Genomic DNA, 13,379 nt, shown 5'->3' on the forward strand with positions numbered 1-13,379 from the left:
CAAGGTAATGCAAAAAAAAAAAGACACACTAACCAGCTTTCTTCATATCTTGATTATGCGTGTCTGAGCTCGGTTGGTCAAGTTTGTAACACATCGGCGAGTGAGAGTTTTAGTTTGAAAGCAAAGAACAGGAAGTGTACAGTTGTAACACGGCTAACTTGACACCTGTGTTCTCATGCAATTCAGAGAGGCACCGGCCAGTGCGGTAGGGTCGAGGGTAGAGAGGAGGAGAGTGCAGCGGGACTGAAGAGCTTCCTGTGGAGGCGTACCGGGTTCCACCTCCCGCCTGTCGTCAGCTGGAGCGGCACACCGGACAGGACGGAGAGGGAGTTTTATTTTTCGTTACTCTTTACTTCACACTTAAGGGAGTCGCTTCAGAGCCCCCCGGCTCCCCCCCCCCCCGCCCCCCGCTGCGCTTGTTTGCACTGAGGTTACGCTGGGGAGTCGTGCACGTCGGCGGACTGACACGAGAGGAGATTACGGAGCCGTGCGTGTGAACGGACTGAGGTTAGAAGGCACCAGGGGAGCAGTGCACGTCAAACGCGCTCTGCAGCATCAATAACACCTATTTCACCGTTCAGCAGCAGCAGCAGCAGCAGCATGCAGCGAGAGGAATCCTTTCAGACGCTTCCCCACTCCAGACGGTGAAGGAAGGGGCGAGGAGGCGAGGAGGCAGTTTGTGGATATATATATATATATGGGAGATTTGTTGGATTTTCATCACCCCGTCGTTGCAAACTTGTGTCCGGGATGGGGAAGGAGCAGGAGCTGCTGGAAGCCGCCCGGACCGGGAATGTCGCCGTGGTGGAGAAATTGCTGAGTGGGAAGAAGGGGATACTGGGGTCAGGCTCCGGCTCCATCCCTCTGCCCAACCTGCTGAGGTAAGAAGCCGCTTTCACCTCCTCCTCGTGACCGCTAAAGTGTCCAGGGAGCCCCGCGGGGGGGGTTGCTGGAGGGGATTCCTGGGGAGGGTTCCCATACTGCAAAATGTAGCTTCATCATAGGTCAGTGCACTAGAAATGAGCCCTTGAACCAGTGGAGTGTATAATATATATTCAGTAGTATATCAGTAGCACATTTTCTTTCCATATGGTGTCCCTGAGCTAAAACCTCATAAAAATGATGTGTTTTAGATCTTTGTCCAACACGCTGCATGACACAGGAGAGTAAAAGCAAGTGAAGTGATGCAAAGTCAAGAGAGTTGTGTGAAGCGAAGTGCGCTGGGATAGAATCGCTGCAGGCTACAGGCTAAACACACATAAGGCACACACTGTATCTCTGTCAGAATATATCAAAGGTTAGTCATCCCCCTGTCCTCTCTGGGTGCTAGTGCTGGTTTGAGTGTTTTTTTTTTTTTTTTTGGGGGGGGGGGGGGCACTGCTGCTGGCTGAGCACAAAAAAAGAACAGACAGTACCTTCAGCTTCTCCACTCTTGACAGCTGTTCAAAAATGTTGATTTGTTGAACGTGAGGACGACAGAGAGCGATGCTTGCACGACGGATGCCTTTGTAGCTCCTTTTCAGAGGAGCTTTGTGTGCAAGGGTTCCCAAAAAACCACCGTGCCTTCCCGTCTTTATGTGTTTATATAAGGGCATTCTCGTCCGTAATAGCATTAGTAAAATGATCTTATAGGGACATTGCTGTGGTGTTTGTGTAACACCGTGTCTGCTCACATGATGGCCTGGCATGCAGGACGTCCAAGTTGGCTGCAAAACAGCTCTGCATTCGTGCGCGTCCGTGTGCCAGAAGACAAGCAATAAACAAACAGGGATTTCCTAAAAAGGTGACGTGGGTTTTTTTTTGGCTCAAATTGGCTGCTTCATCGCCTCCAAGAACAGGGATGTGAGCGAAGCGAGGGATTGTTGTTGTTCGCTTATGTAACAGCAGCTGGCAAAAAAATGTCTGATTACTTTAAGATATCACCTTGAACCCCCTGACCCCGTGAGTCCGGTTCCTATGAAAATACCAAGTTCATTGTTCCGTTGTTAGCATCCAGGGATGGGAGCGCACGGTGCTGTTCATGATCAACATAAGATATCTTCCCAGGAATTCGCCTGCTTCCTTTTCTTTCCGAACTCAAACCGCAAAGGCCTCAATTTGGCCGCGAGAACAACTGCTGAGGTTATTATTGTCCTCCTCCTCCCGCCCCTGCAGCCTCTCCCTCTCTCTCTCTCTCTCTCTCTCTCTCTCTCTCTCTCTCTCTCTCTGAGCCAGGTGATTATGAGATCAAAGGCGGGGGCGTCCGGGAGGAGCACCGCCTCGGGCCCCCCCCCCCCCAACAGAGCGTCTCGCGACCGGGCCGTGGTGGCACACTGGCAGTGACGGGGCCAAACCACTCGTGCGCTTAAGCCAGTGGTTCAAAAGCTCTGTCTGGGGGGGGGGGGGACTCCTGTGGGGACCTTAAAGGACAAGAAGTGAACTTGTTTAATATCGAGACAGCTTCATTTAAACATGAATTCATTGGGAGTTGGCTCAGGATGCAGTGATCAGGAGCTTCCTGCCCCTCCGAACAGAGGAAGCCACCGTGTTTTGAGAACACAGAGACAGAAAATAGTGCAGCAGCAAAGACAAATGACTGTTTTCTGACATTAAAGGCCTAAAAAAAAAAAAAAAAAAGAAGTGCCGCAGCAATGACAAATGACAGCCGATGATCATTTCTGGAGCCTTTTGTTGTCCGCGTTCCCCGCCGCCTGCAACAAGTGGTCAAGATTGCGTGGTTTATTGTGTCTGTGGGTCACTGCCGCTCATGGCCGCTGCGGTCTACGTTGTGTTTACTGTCTCTTAGTTGTGTCCGTGGGTTTCTGTTCTTCTTTTCCTGCACATAGTTTCCTCTCTGAGATATGACATTGTTTAGATGGGAAGGGATCATTGAAGCCACATGTTGGTTCCCTCGTCATCTTTTATAAAAAGAGAAGTACACTTCCGTGTAAAAGCTGTCTTCTGTATTTTGTGCTAATTATCAAATGTTGGCACGGTGACGCGCTAAACTAAGACTATGTGTGTGTACCCGGTACCTGCTACACGTTAGCGCGTTAGCATCGTAAACGTCAGCATGTTGGCGTCTACCGACACAACCGAGGGAACGTGTTGGAAGGAGTGAAGCTCTCCGATCGATACGCTGTCAAAAACAGAACACAACTCTAAAAGCAGAGTGACACGGAGGGTGAGGTCGAGGTCAGAGTGATGCATTATGGGCGGTTCTGCTTTTTGCCATTTGTGTTATTGTCAGTGAGTTATGTCGACTGTTGCACTTGGCTTTTATTGGGTCGAGACACCGGGCCCATGAGGAGAAGTCTGTGAAACACTGGGTGGGCCACACACACACACACACACACACACACACACACACACACACACACACACACACACTTGTACATGTTCTTGTGTGAGTTCATGTGTGTTTGTGAACGTCCGACGGAGACCAGAGAGGTCACAGCGGAGGAGTGTGTGCAGGCCGACGTTATGAGAACGATGTCCGGGAATCAATGCATAGTTTCCCATCTTAAGGCCTCCGAGCCATTCATAGCATTCCTGAGTCATGAGGGCCGTCTTTTTTTTTTTTTTTTTTTTCGCTGAAAGAATTGCACTAAACCACCAAGTGGGACATGAACATACACACACACACACACACACACACACACACACACACACACACACACACACACGCATGCACAAACGCAGGATGTAGAGAAGACGATCCCCCGGCTGTACCGCTGCAGTTTTGTGGTGTGGTGCGCAGCAGAAAATCAATACTGGCTGATCTCAGGCCTGTTTAATGGGTCATATTCTCTTGTAAATGGATGTGTGTTTGCAGGATTAATGACACAAACGCTTCCCCTAAAAATGCCGTGACATAGTCACCCCACACATCCAGCTATTAGTCGGGTGTCAGTTCGTGTTTTGATACGCTGGGATATAATCAGTAAATTGTGTTTTTATAGAAGGGAAAAGGCTTCTTCTATTGTGTTCATATTGCAATTAGCAGCATCTAAGAAGAGCAAGAGGTACGAATTTCCTCTCAAACTGTAGCGTTGATAGACCAGAAAGCCTGGCATCTCAGACACATCCAGCAAAAAGTCAGCAAAATGAAATGTTGTCGGTCACATCTGGCCGATACCTGATCAGCTTGATCAGGCCTGTACTGGCTGTGCTCACCATCTGTCTTCTTTTTTTTTTTTTTTTTATTGTTTATTCAGTAAAGCTTCCCGTAACCAAAGGAATTCTTAGTTGGCTAACACGCATAGGACTTTTGTCGCGTCTGTAAAAGTTCTCCACAAGGAATCGCACAAAAGCACCGCTTCAGACCTTGTGTTTACCAGTGATAGGTTTCTCGGAAATAAGTCCAAGACTAATCGACTGAAGACATCTTAGTCGACTAAGACCAAAGCGACCGATTAGTTGACTTGTCGACTGAGGGGGGGGGCGGGCAGCGGCAGTTTCTGTGGATCTCTGTGGTTTTTACGCTGTGTTTAGTTTACTGCCGCTTAGTTGTGTTCGTGTGTTTCTCTTCTTCTTTTCCTGAACGTAACGTCCTCTCTGAGACAATACAGTGTTTGAGTGGGAAAGAGATATTTGAAGCCACTTGCGTGCTGCTGTTTTGTTTTTTTGTTGGTTCCCTCATAATCTTCTTCTTCTTCTACAAAAAAAAAAAAAAAAAAAGAGAAGCAGGCTCGCCAGATAATTAAATGTTAGCATGCTAAAGGGAAGATCGGAAAGTATTTTTTGGAGAAGCACAAAATCACAAACCGAGCAGGGGAAGCTGGGACGGATTAAGTGTAAAAGTCAGTCTGTCATAAAATACCTCCTGCTACACAGAGAATACCTTTTTAAAAACATGTTTTGATCGCTTAACCTTTGTAACAAACGTGGATATGAAGTTTGAAAGGATTAAACATTAAAGATCAGAGTCTAATCCGTCGACACGTGTATATATATATATATATATATATATATATATATATATATATATATATATATCACGTGTGCTACAGCACGACTGCAGCAGTGTGGCAATGCTCCTCCAAGCTACTGTACATCACAGGCCGATGTTGACGGTGAAGATGAATTTCATCATGACGGCGTGTCATCGTGTGTTCTGTCTCATAGAGGAAACAAGGTGAGCTGTGTGTGTGTGTGTGTGTGTGTGTGTGTGTGTGTGTGTGTGTGTGTGTGTGAGTGACGGCGCACTGACTGTGACGGAGTGATTGAAAGCTAAAGAGAATGACTCATGATACAGCAGATGGCGGCTGATCCCTCCTCCCTCCCTCCCTCACCCTCGCTCAATAATGTTCAGGGGAAAGCCCGTCTTGTGTGTGTGTGTGTGTGTGTGTGTGTGTGTTTTCCTCCCTCCTCCGCTGCAAACAAACAACCTTTAAGTGGAGTGAAGTGACTCCCAGAGGAAACACACACACAAGCACACATTGTTGTGTTTGTGGACTTTTTTTAATTGGCGTCCTCACAGGCGCTCTGCGCGACGTTTATTTCTTGATGTCTACTCCTGCTCGTCTTGGAGTGTCTTTGTAGCTCACAGCATGAGGCTCTCTCTCTCTCTCTCTCTCTCTCTCTCTGTCTGTCTGTCTGTCTGTCTGTCTGTCTGTGTGGTGGAGCGACTGGTTTCATTGTCGTCCGATGAGGGTGAACAGCGCACAAGAAAACCCACGGAACTCTGTTTAGTTTTGCTCAAGTTGATTCACGGCCGCAACACTCGAGCTCCGGAAATCAGACGACCAAAACCGAGTCTGGCAGGCTGCATCTTTGTGTGTGTGTGTGTGTGTGTGTGAGTGTGTGTGTTTTAGTGAGTCCAACTGTGTGACATAACCACTGTCCTTGCATAACCACGGTTGTGTGTGTGTGTGTGTGTGTGTGTGTGTGTGTGTGTGTGTGTGTGTGTGAGCAGTTAGGGTGAGAGCTGATGGGGAATCCAAGAGCCACATGTGGTGCAGGACACCTAAAGTGGGTCAAAGGTTAACTGTGGAGAATTCAAGTCATGGTAAGGTTTGGATTAGGAGGACTACACACACACACACACACACACACACACACACACACACACACACACACACACACACACACACACACACACACACACACAGCCTAAGAGCACCTGTGTGTCATAAACTATTATGCATGTATGGGATTAACTGTGGCACAGTGTTCCCTTAATTTGTGCTTCGTAGGTTTCTTTTCTTGTGGGCGGGATGGATAAACACAGTGATAGGGAGCTGAAACGATTAGTTGATTAGTCATTGGGCAGAAGATGTTTTGGCATTACATAACCAATATTAAAGGAACAACAAAGTACAAATTGTATTATTATTTTTTTTCAAACTTAATTTTTAAAGCCTGAAGAAAAATCAGTTCTTTGTGCAGAAGCACCGTGTTGTTCAGCCGGAGCCATTCAGTAAATCTTTTTCTTCTTTACTTTGGGTTCAGCTGTGGCGTCAGTGCATCGAGTTTGTCTGGAGCCACAGTGATCGAAACGGGAGGAAGGTGTGAAAGAGTGTATGCGTGTGCATGTGTGTGTGCGTGTGTGTGTGTGTGTGTGTGTGTGTGTGTGTGTGGTGTGTGAGATCAAACTCAGAGGCTCCTTACATCTCCATTAGGGTCCGGGCCAAAGCTCTGCTGCAGCATCCTGCCAAGATGCTGAGACCTTCATACTCGCCAAGACTCTCTCTCTCTCTCTCTCTCTCTCTCTCTCTCTCTCTCTCTCTCTTTTGCACGCTAAGCCTCTGTCTCTCTTTGTTCCTTCCTCAACCTAAATCTTTGTTTGTTTTTTTTTGTCTGAGTCTCAAATCTCTTTCACTCTCTCTCTCCATCTGGTGCCCTGGATTCTCTTTCGGTATATCTCTCTGGCTCTCTCTCTCCATCACTCACTTCACCCCACAATCTCTCTCCTCCCTCTCCTCCCTCTCCAGAGACGGATGATCCAGCCTCCCTATCCGCTCTTTATCGTTTTCTCCTCTCCCTCTGCTCCCCACCTTCCTCCACCTTATCAAAAAGCTGCTCCTCTCCCTCTCTCTCTCTCTCTCCATCTCTCTCTCTCTCTCTCTCTCTCTCTCTCTCTCTCTCCCCCTCTCTCTCTCTCTCTCTCTCTCTCTCTCTCTCTCTCTCTCTCTCTCTCTCTCTCTCTCTCACTCACATCACACGTCGCTGTTATCACCGTGTGGGAGCATCTTTTACCCATCATGCCTCTCGGCGCGTGTTGGTTTGACGGTGGCAAATGGGGAATTTCGGGGAATCCACAGCTCTTCTGAGAACTGCATCCCCCGACAGCCACAACCTGCGATTTATTAGTGTTGGCCAGGTGACCTCCTCCGTCAGAAGAGGAATAAAACATCGGTGACGTCCCAGGAAAGGGAGTGATGTAGCGGTGAATTAAAATGTAACTAAGCTGCCGCCTCCAGGGGAGAGATTATCAAATATAAACAAATGTGGACAATGGAAAGCCTTTAAAATATTGTCTTTTAGGCAATTTATCTCTCTCTGTGCAGTTTGTAACGTACAGGATGTTGAGTAGTCACGTTAGCGTAGCTTAGCTCTGCTCAAATTCCTTCACTGACGGACTCCCTCCTTAGCTAACGTGTTTTCTTTACAAATGTTCCACAAGTGCATATTACTTTGTAGCAATGTGCAGTTTAGTTCGACCTGCAAGTCAATACAAAGACAAGTTCTTTTTACTCAAACTTAACACTTATTGACTCCAAATTATGAGCGTATGGAATCTTGAGGAGTCACTCACACACACAAACAGACACACAGTTGCTAGCTAGCTAGCTAGCTAGCTTTCTAAACGCTCCGTTAGCGTTTTCTAATGTTGTGCAGAGATGTACTAAGATAACATGGAGGCTTATCTCATTCTCTCAAACTACAACCAGAGACGAGACAAATGCTTCAGCCAGTCTGTCTTGACTGTGTGTTAGAAGCTGAAGCAGTGCAGTTGCCCCAACACAGAAACGGTTGGAGCGAATTGGCCGACATACAGTATGGTTGCCAGATTTGGCAGAGCGAATATGAGAGATTTAGCTTTGGTTAGCAGGACTTTGGGCCACAGTGAACTCTTGGTGTTTTGGCACATTTTTAATTATGAGTCTGGCATGAATGTGGCAACACAATGTGCTAGGTTTAAGCACAGCATTTTTGACTGCCTGGGCGACTTATTAGGCTTATTTTTCACCTAGAAGATGTTGTATAACTTATAAAAAACTTAATTTGCAATTTAAAAAGTGGACAAAGTGGATTTCAATGTTTTATTGTTTAGTTTTTTTTATCCCCCCAACTATACTGATGTTCCATTTTCCTATTTGCAATCATAAAGGATACAACACACTTCACTATACACATGAATATGTATGAGTGATGAGCTGACTTCATAAACGGTTAATCTAAGGATGCTTATCAGTAAATAAACTGCTATAAAGACACTGCCATGCCAATTAGAAAGCACGCAGTGTGTTCTTCCTGATGGCAAAATACAGTTTTGTTTCTTCAATCAAAAAGAATTCTGTATTAGTTATTTTTTACTAATAAGAGATTTGAAACACTGTGGTTTTCAAACAATTTATAAAGTCCTCATCCTAAACTGTCGTGGCCTGTTGCATAAATAAGTGATGAAACATGTAATTCATGCTGGTAATTTGCTAAATCTATTAGCAGGAGACTGTTGCTGGGAATATCTTGTTAGCTTAATTCACTCATGACTTCCCCCTTTGTTTGCTTCAACATAAGTAGATTTTGCACACTTCCTGTTCTGGTCATGTTCGCGTTTTTGGTCCTGAAGAGGGAAACATGTTGATACTGAGTGGAGGAGACACAGAGGCAACATGCAGCCAGAGGACGGAGGGAGAGGTGGTGTGACGTCCAGTCAGTCACACCAATCTACAAGTCTGTGACCCCACATAACACTGCTGGTGTTGTGGAGACTCTCACACACACACACACACACACACACACACACACACACACACACACACACTCAGCTAGACACACACATTCCTGCCGGCTCCCTGCTCTCTGATAGATGGCTGTGGTTAATGAAGCGCTGCTTTTGAAGTAGATAAGATGTGGAGAGAAGAGGGCTAGAAATGCTAATGTCATTATGTGCTGAGGGAAGGGGCTACGCTGGAAGGCATCGGAGGGAAGTTACGCATGTAAGAGAGAGAGTGTGTGTGTGTGTGTGTGTGTGTGTGTATCATGATTGGACTCATATGAGCTTCTGAGGTCCAATCCTGATATCTTTTTAACTGACAGGACAAGAGTGTTTTGTGCACATATTCAGAATCTTTGAGTTACTACTGCTACTGCTACTACTACAACTACAACTAATAATACACATTCACACAGTCTTGTTCTATCTAAATATCACATTGATATCAATCTTTTTAATTGTTTTTTCTTCAAACTAGGCTCTATGTGTCGTAGCTTTGGCCCTCTTTCCTTTTCATTGGTTATGATACAATTTGAATATCTTGCCTCAGTGGCTTTACATGGAGGAACACCACAGCTGCAATAGTTCAGAATCAGAATCAAGTTCATTGATAAGTAGTTTTTTTTTTAAATTTAATTTGTTGTGGCGTTTTGGTACAGTTAACATTGTAAGACAAAATAAAAGACATAAACAAGTCAAGAAACAAATGAAATAGAAATAATGACACGCATTGCATGCGTTGCATTGCAGTTACTGTTCTCTTATCTGACTTTGTTTAAACATCAAAAGTAATTCCCATCCCAACTCATATTATTAACACAAGTGAGAAACAGTGCTTGTTTACAGTCTTAATGAATGTACTACATGTTGTTTCACAGTTTGACCAGTCAGTGACATTTGGAAATCCCCAGATAGCGTCTGGTCGTCGTAAAAAGTCATCTAGAACAGGGAACCCAGGAACCCAGGAACAAAAGGCTCGGGTTCCAGGTTCCTGGAAAGATCATGGGTCTGTGACACAAACACACTTTTGTTCCACAGGTTCCACAGTCTTGTTGAGGGCCTTCAGGGAAGAATTGAGTCATTTACAGCAGCAGATTAATGCCCATAGTTTTGCAAATGACATCGTTAATTGTTGGCTGTCCGCATACTTTTGTCCTTGTAGCACAAACATTCGAGTCAGTGCAGCATCGTTGTCTTCTCCTCAACCGGTGCAGTATCTCCTCTGAAGCAGCCAGTGCCGTGACAAATGTGCGTAGAAAACGTTAAAAGAGACATGATCGTGCATCATGAATACACATGAGCAGCATGCACAGACACACACTGAGACACACACATCAAATATGCATGTGAAAAAAAGTCATGCAGGATGAGAGAGGCGGAGTGAGACAGACGCTGTAAACAGGGAGCCATTTTTCAACCCTGCAGTTTAACACATTTATGGATGAAAAAGCTGCAGAAAGTCTTTTATATTTAGTCTGTGCAAATGTGGAGTTTTCCCAATTATGCAGCACTCCCTCGGTCTCTTTGTCACACACACACACACACACACAGGCGCACACACACACACACACACACACACACACACACACACACACACACACACACACACAGCTAATCACCTCAGATTAGTGTGTGACTGAACACCTCCCCACTCTGTCACAAAGTCTCCTTGTGAATATTAAACACATATTCAAACTGCGCGTGTGTGTGTGTGTTCTGTTCTCCTAACATATGGCTGCTTATAGGTGTCTTATGTAATTTGTCACCAGGTGTGGGGCCTGTACCTGTATGAGTGACAGGGCTGAAGTGTATACTGTGTGCGTGTGTGTGTGTGTGTGTGTGTGTGTGTGTGTGTGTGTGTGTGTGTGTGTGATACCTAGCCAGGCTGCGATGGCCTCTTTAATTTCTCCCCCCCCCCGTGATTGATTCCCCACTCGTCTTCTCCTCGGCGCTGACAGCGAGGGAGCGTGTGCAGAGCAACCAGGAAGTAAATTACCTTGGGCTGACAGCCTCTTACGGGATGCAACATTTCCCAGCAGGCTTTGTCTGGTGCCAACAGATTGCCTCTCGTTGTCATTTTCTTCTCACGGATCTCACGCTCGCACACTGAAACGATGCACTCGGCCTACGATAATAGTAATATGTGCTGCAGGCTCGTATAGATGCAGCAGCGTGAGGATGTGTAGACGTGCATTGGTTATGACACCTTCATACAGCCCCCATGGTACATGTATGATTTAGTGAGCCGGCTCAGTCTACACCAACGCTCACGACTCTGAGAGGCTGTACTTGGACTCGGTGGTGCTTTGAGCTGAATGCTAGCTTCAGAATGCTAACACGCTCACTATTACTAAATGCGGATGTTTAGCAGGTATGACGTTCACTATGTGCACCATCTTAATTTAGGGTGTTAGCATGCTAACGTTCGCCAACTAGCAAAAAAACACGGTTTTCACCACGTGGAAAGAAACTACAGATATCCACTGTAGTTGGAAAAAATGTGTTTTAACTTTACTAAGTAGTAAGAAAGGTGGACTTTCTCAGATATACATGTAGGCCGTTGAGTCTTGGGTCCAAGCCAAGAGTGCAGATCAAAACGTCTAACACGGCTTTACCTTCATCCATGACAAGGTGAGTGCAGAAGTTTATTGAAGAGGCTGACCTGCAAATGCAAAAAGTTATATTAGTTTCTGGATGGGGGGAAAAAAACTTTAAAGCTCAATATCTCTGAGTTAAACTCCGACTGCTGATGGAGCCCCTCCTCTCGTCCGCTTCTACCTCCATCACCGGCGTACTCTATCTTCTTGATAATGAGCCTCAATAACTGGACGCTTTCCACAACTCTGTCTCGCCATAACCTCCTCCTTCGTTTTTCCCCCCCCCCCGGCCAACGTGCCCCACTTGATGAATGAGTCTTTTATAAAAAGATATCAAATATTCATCTGCCCCCAAACTCTTGAATGAAAAATTGAGAGTATATCATTCACCGAGCGCTCGTTTTATTTTCCCCTACTCCGAAATTCAGAATTCATTTTATCCCCGACAAGCAGCGAGGCCGTATGAATAATCCTGCAGATTGTTTTATGGATGACGGTTAATTGTGAGATTCTTTTGACTGATGGAAGGCAAATCAGTATCCAAAAAAATCTTTCGTACTCATGATTAGACCTGCCTGTGGTTTCTTATTTTGCTGTGACTGTGATCTTATTTTGTACTCTTTTATTTTTCTCTTTTTTTCCTTCCTTTGTACTCTTTGCTCCAACTATAATTGAAAATAAAGTGTCTTCCAAAGAGGGAGCGGTGTTCTCCCTAATTAAAAAAACAAAACAGAAAAGAAAAGAAAGACTAGGCAGGAATCGTGTTTGGAAAAATACTTTTTGGGGAATAAAGCGTGTGTTTGTGTGTTGGGTGAGGAGGAGGAGTGATAGAGAGGTCTGAAGGCAGGTATGAAAGTGTTGTGTGTCAGTGGCTTCTGGCTGCATATGATGCACATTCACACACCTGGCAACCCAGAGGGACAGATCTGCACATTTGAAATCTAACCTTCTCTCACCCTTCTCTCTCTTTTTGTGAAAAGTCTATTATGTCGACCTAAGAATGAATGAAAGCTATAGTGAAAGGTCATGATTAAGTAAAAAGAGAATAAGTGGAACAAGATATGTTTTTTACTTTTAATTTTTTTTTTTTTTACATAATCCCTATAGACTTTTTTAATACATATTTTAGGTGTTATTTCACAGCCGATAACAGGACATTTATTGATGTATTATTCTGATAATTAAATTATTGGCAATAAATAATGGGCTGATAATACAAAAGCCAAACTGCTCAAGTACATCTGCTGTACAAGTTTCTTGATGTACTTTACTAGAAATAATGACTTAACATTTTAAGAATCAGAACTGTTGTTTGTGTTGTGTTAACAATAGTGATGTCACTTAGATTTGTCGTTTGATATTGAATCACCCGTCTGTGCTCACCACATCTAACCCTTTGTTAACCTCAGGTGTGCACCGTAACAATGAGAAGTTCTCGGTTATCAGTATCGGCCACGAGAAGCAGGTAGTTCTCGGCACTGGCTGAAAAGAATCCATGAGGTGTATCCCTATTCTCAGCAGATATTTCGCCTCTTTTATCGACTCTTAGCGAGTACATAATAAGCATTAATCCCTCATAAGGACTTCCTTTCCCTTCACCCCTCGTCCCACCATCTGACTCACCCTCAGTATAGCAGGGAGACACTGAAGCTCTGCTGAGTAAGCACTCCTGAAGCTTGAACCAGTGAATACAGCAGAGGCCCCCTGCAGACTTCAACCTACGCACGAACCCTTTGTGTGTGTGTGTGTGTGTGTGTGTGTGTGTGTGTGTGTGTGTGTGTGTGGCTTTCCGTCTACGCCCGCCTGTCTTTCCTCATGTCCTCCGGTGTCTTTCTTTCTTCTTGTCTCTTCTTCTTGCC

At 45.2% G+C, this 13,379-nt stretch overlaps 1 protein-coding gene across 3 annotated transcripts in view; it reads left to right on the forward strand.

The window, feature by feature from the left end:
• The first annotated feature begins 201 nt into the window (after positions 1-201).
• Positions 202-13,379, forward strand: part of anks1b (ankyrin repeat and sterile alpha motif domain containing 1B) — a 180,961-nt gene continuing 167,783 nt past the window's right edge. For all 3 annotated transcript variants that reach the window (XM_068717376.1, XM_068717372.1, XM_068717371.1), the window contains exon 1: positions 202-881. In XM_068717376.1, coding sequence (XP_068573477.1) covers positions 751-881 — 131 coding nt within the window. In that variant the 5' untranslated portion in view covers positions 202-750. The remainder of the gene's footprint in view (positions 882-13,379) is intronic.

The sequence above is a fragment of the Cebidichthys violaceus genome, unplaced genomic scaffold (assembly GCF_023349555.1).
Source record: "Cebidichthys violaceus isolate CVI_PGR_0920_01 unplaced genomic scaffold, fCebVio1.0.p SCAF_21, whole genome shotgun sequence".
Lineage (NCBI taxonomy): Eukaryota > Metazoa > Chordata > Actinopteri > Perciformes > Stichaeidae > Cebidichthys > Cebidichthys violaceus.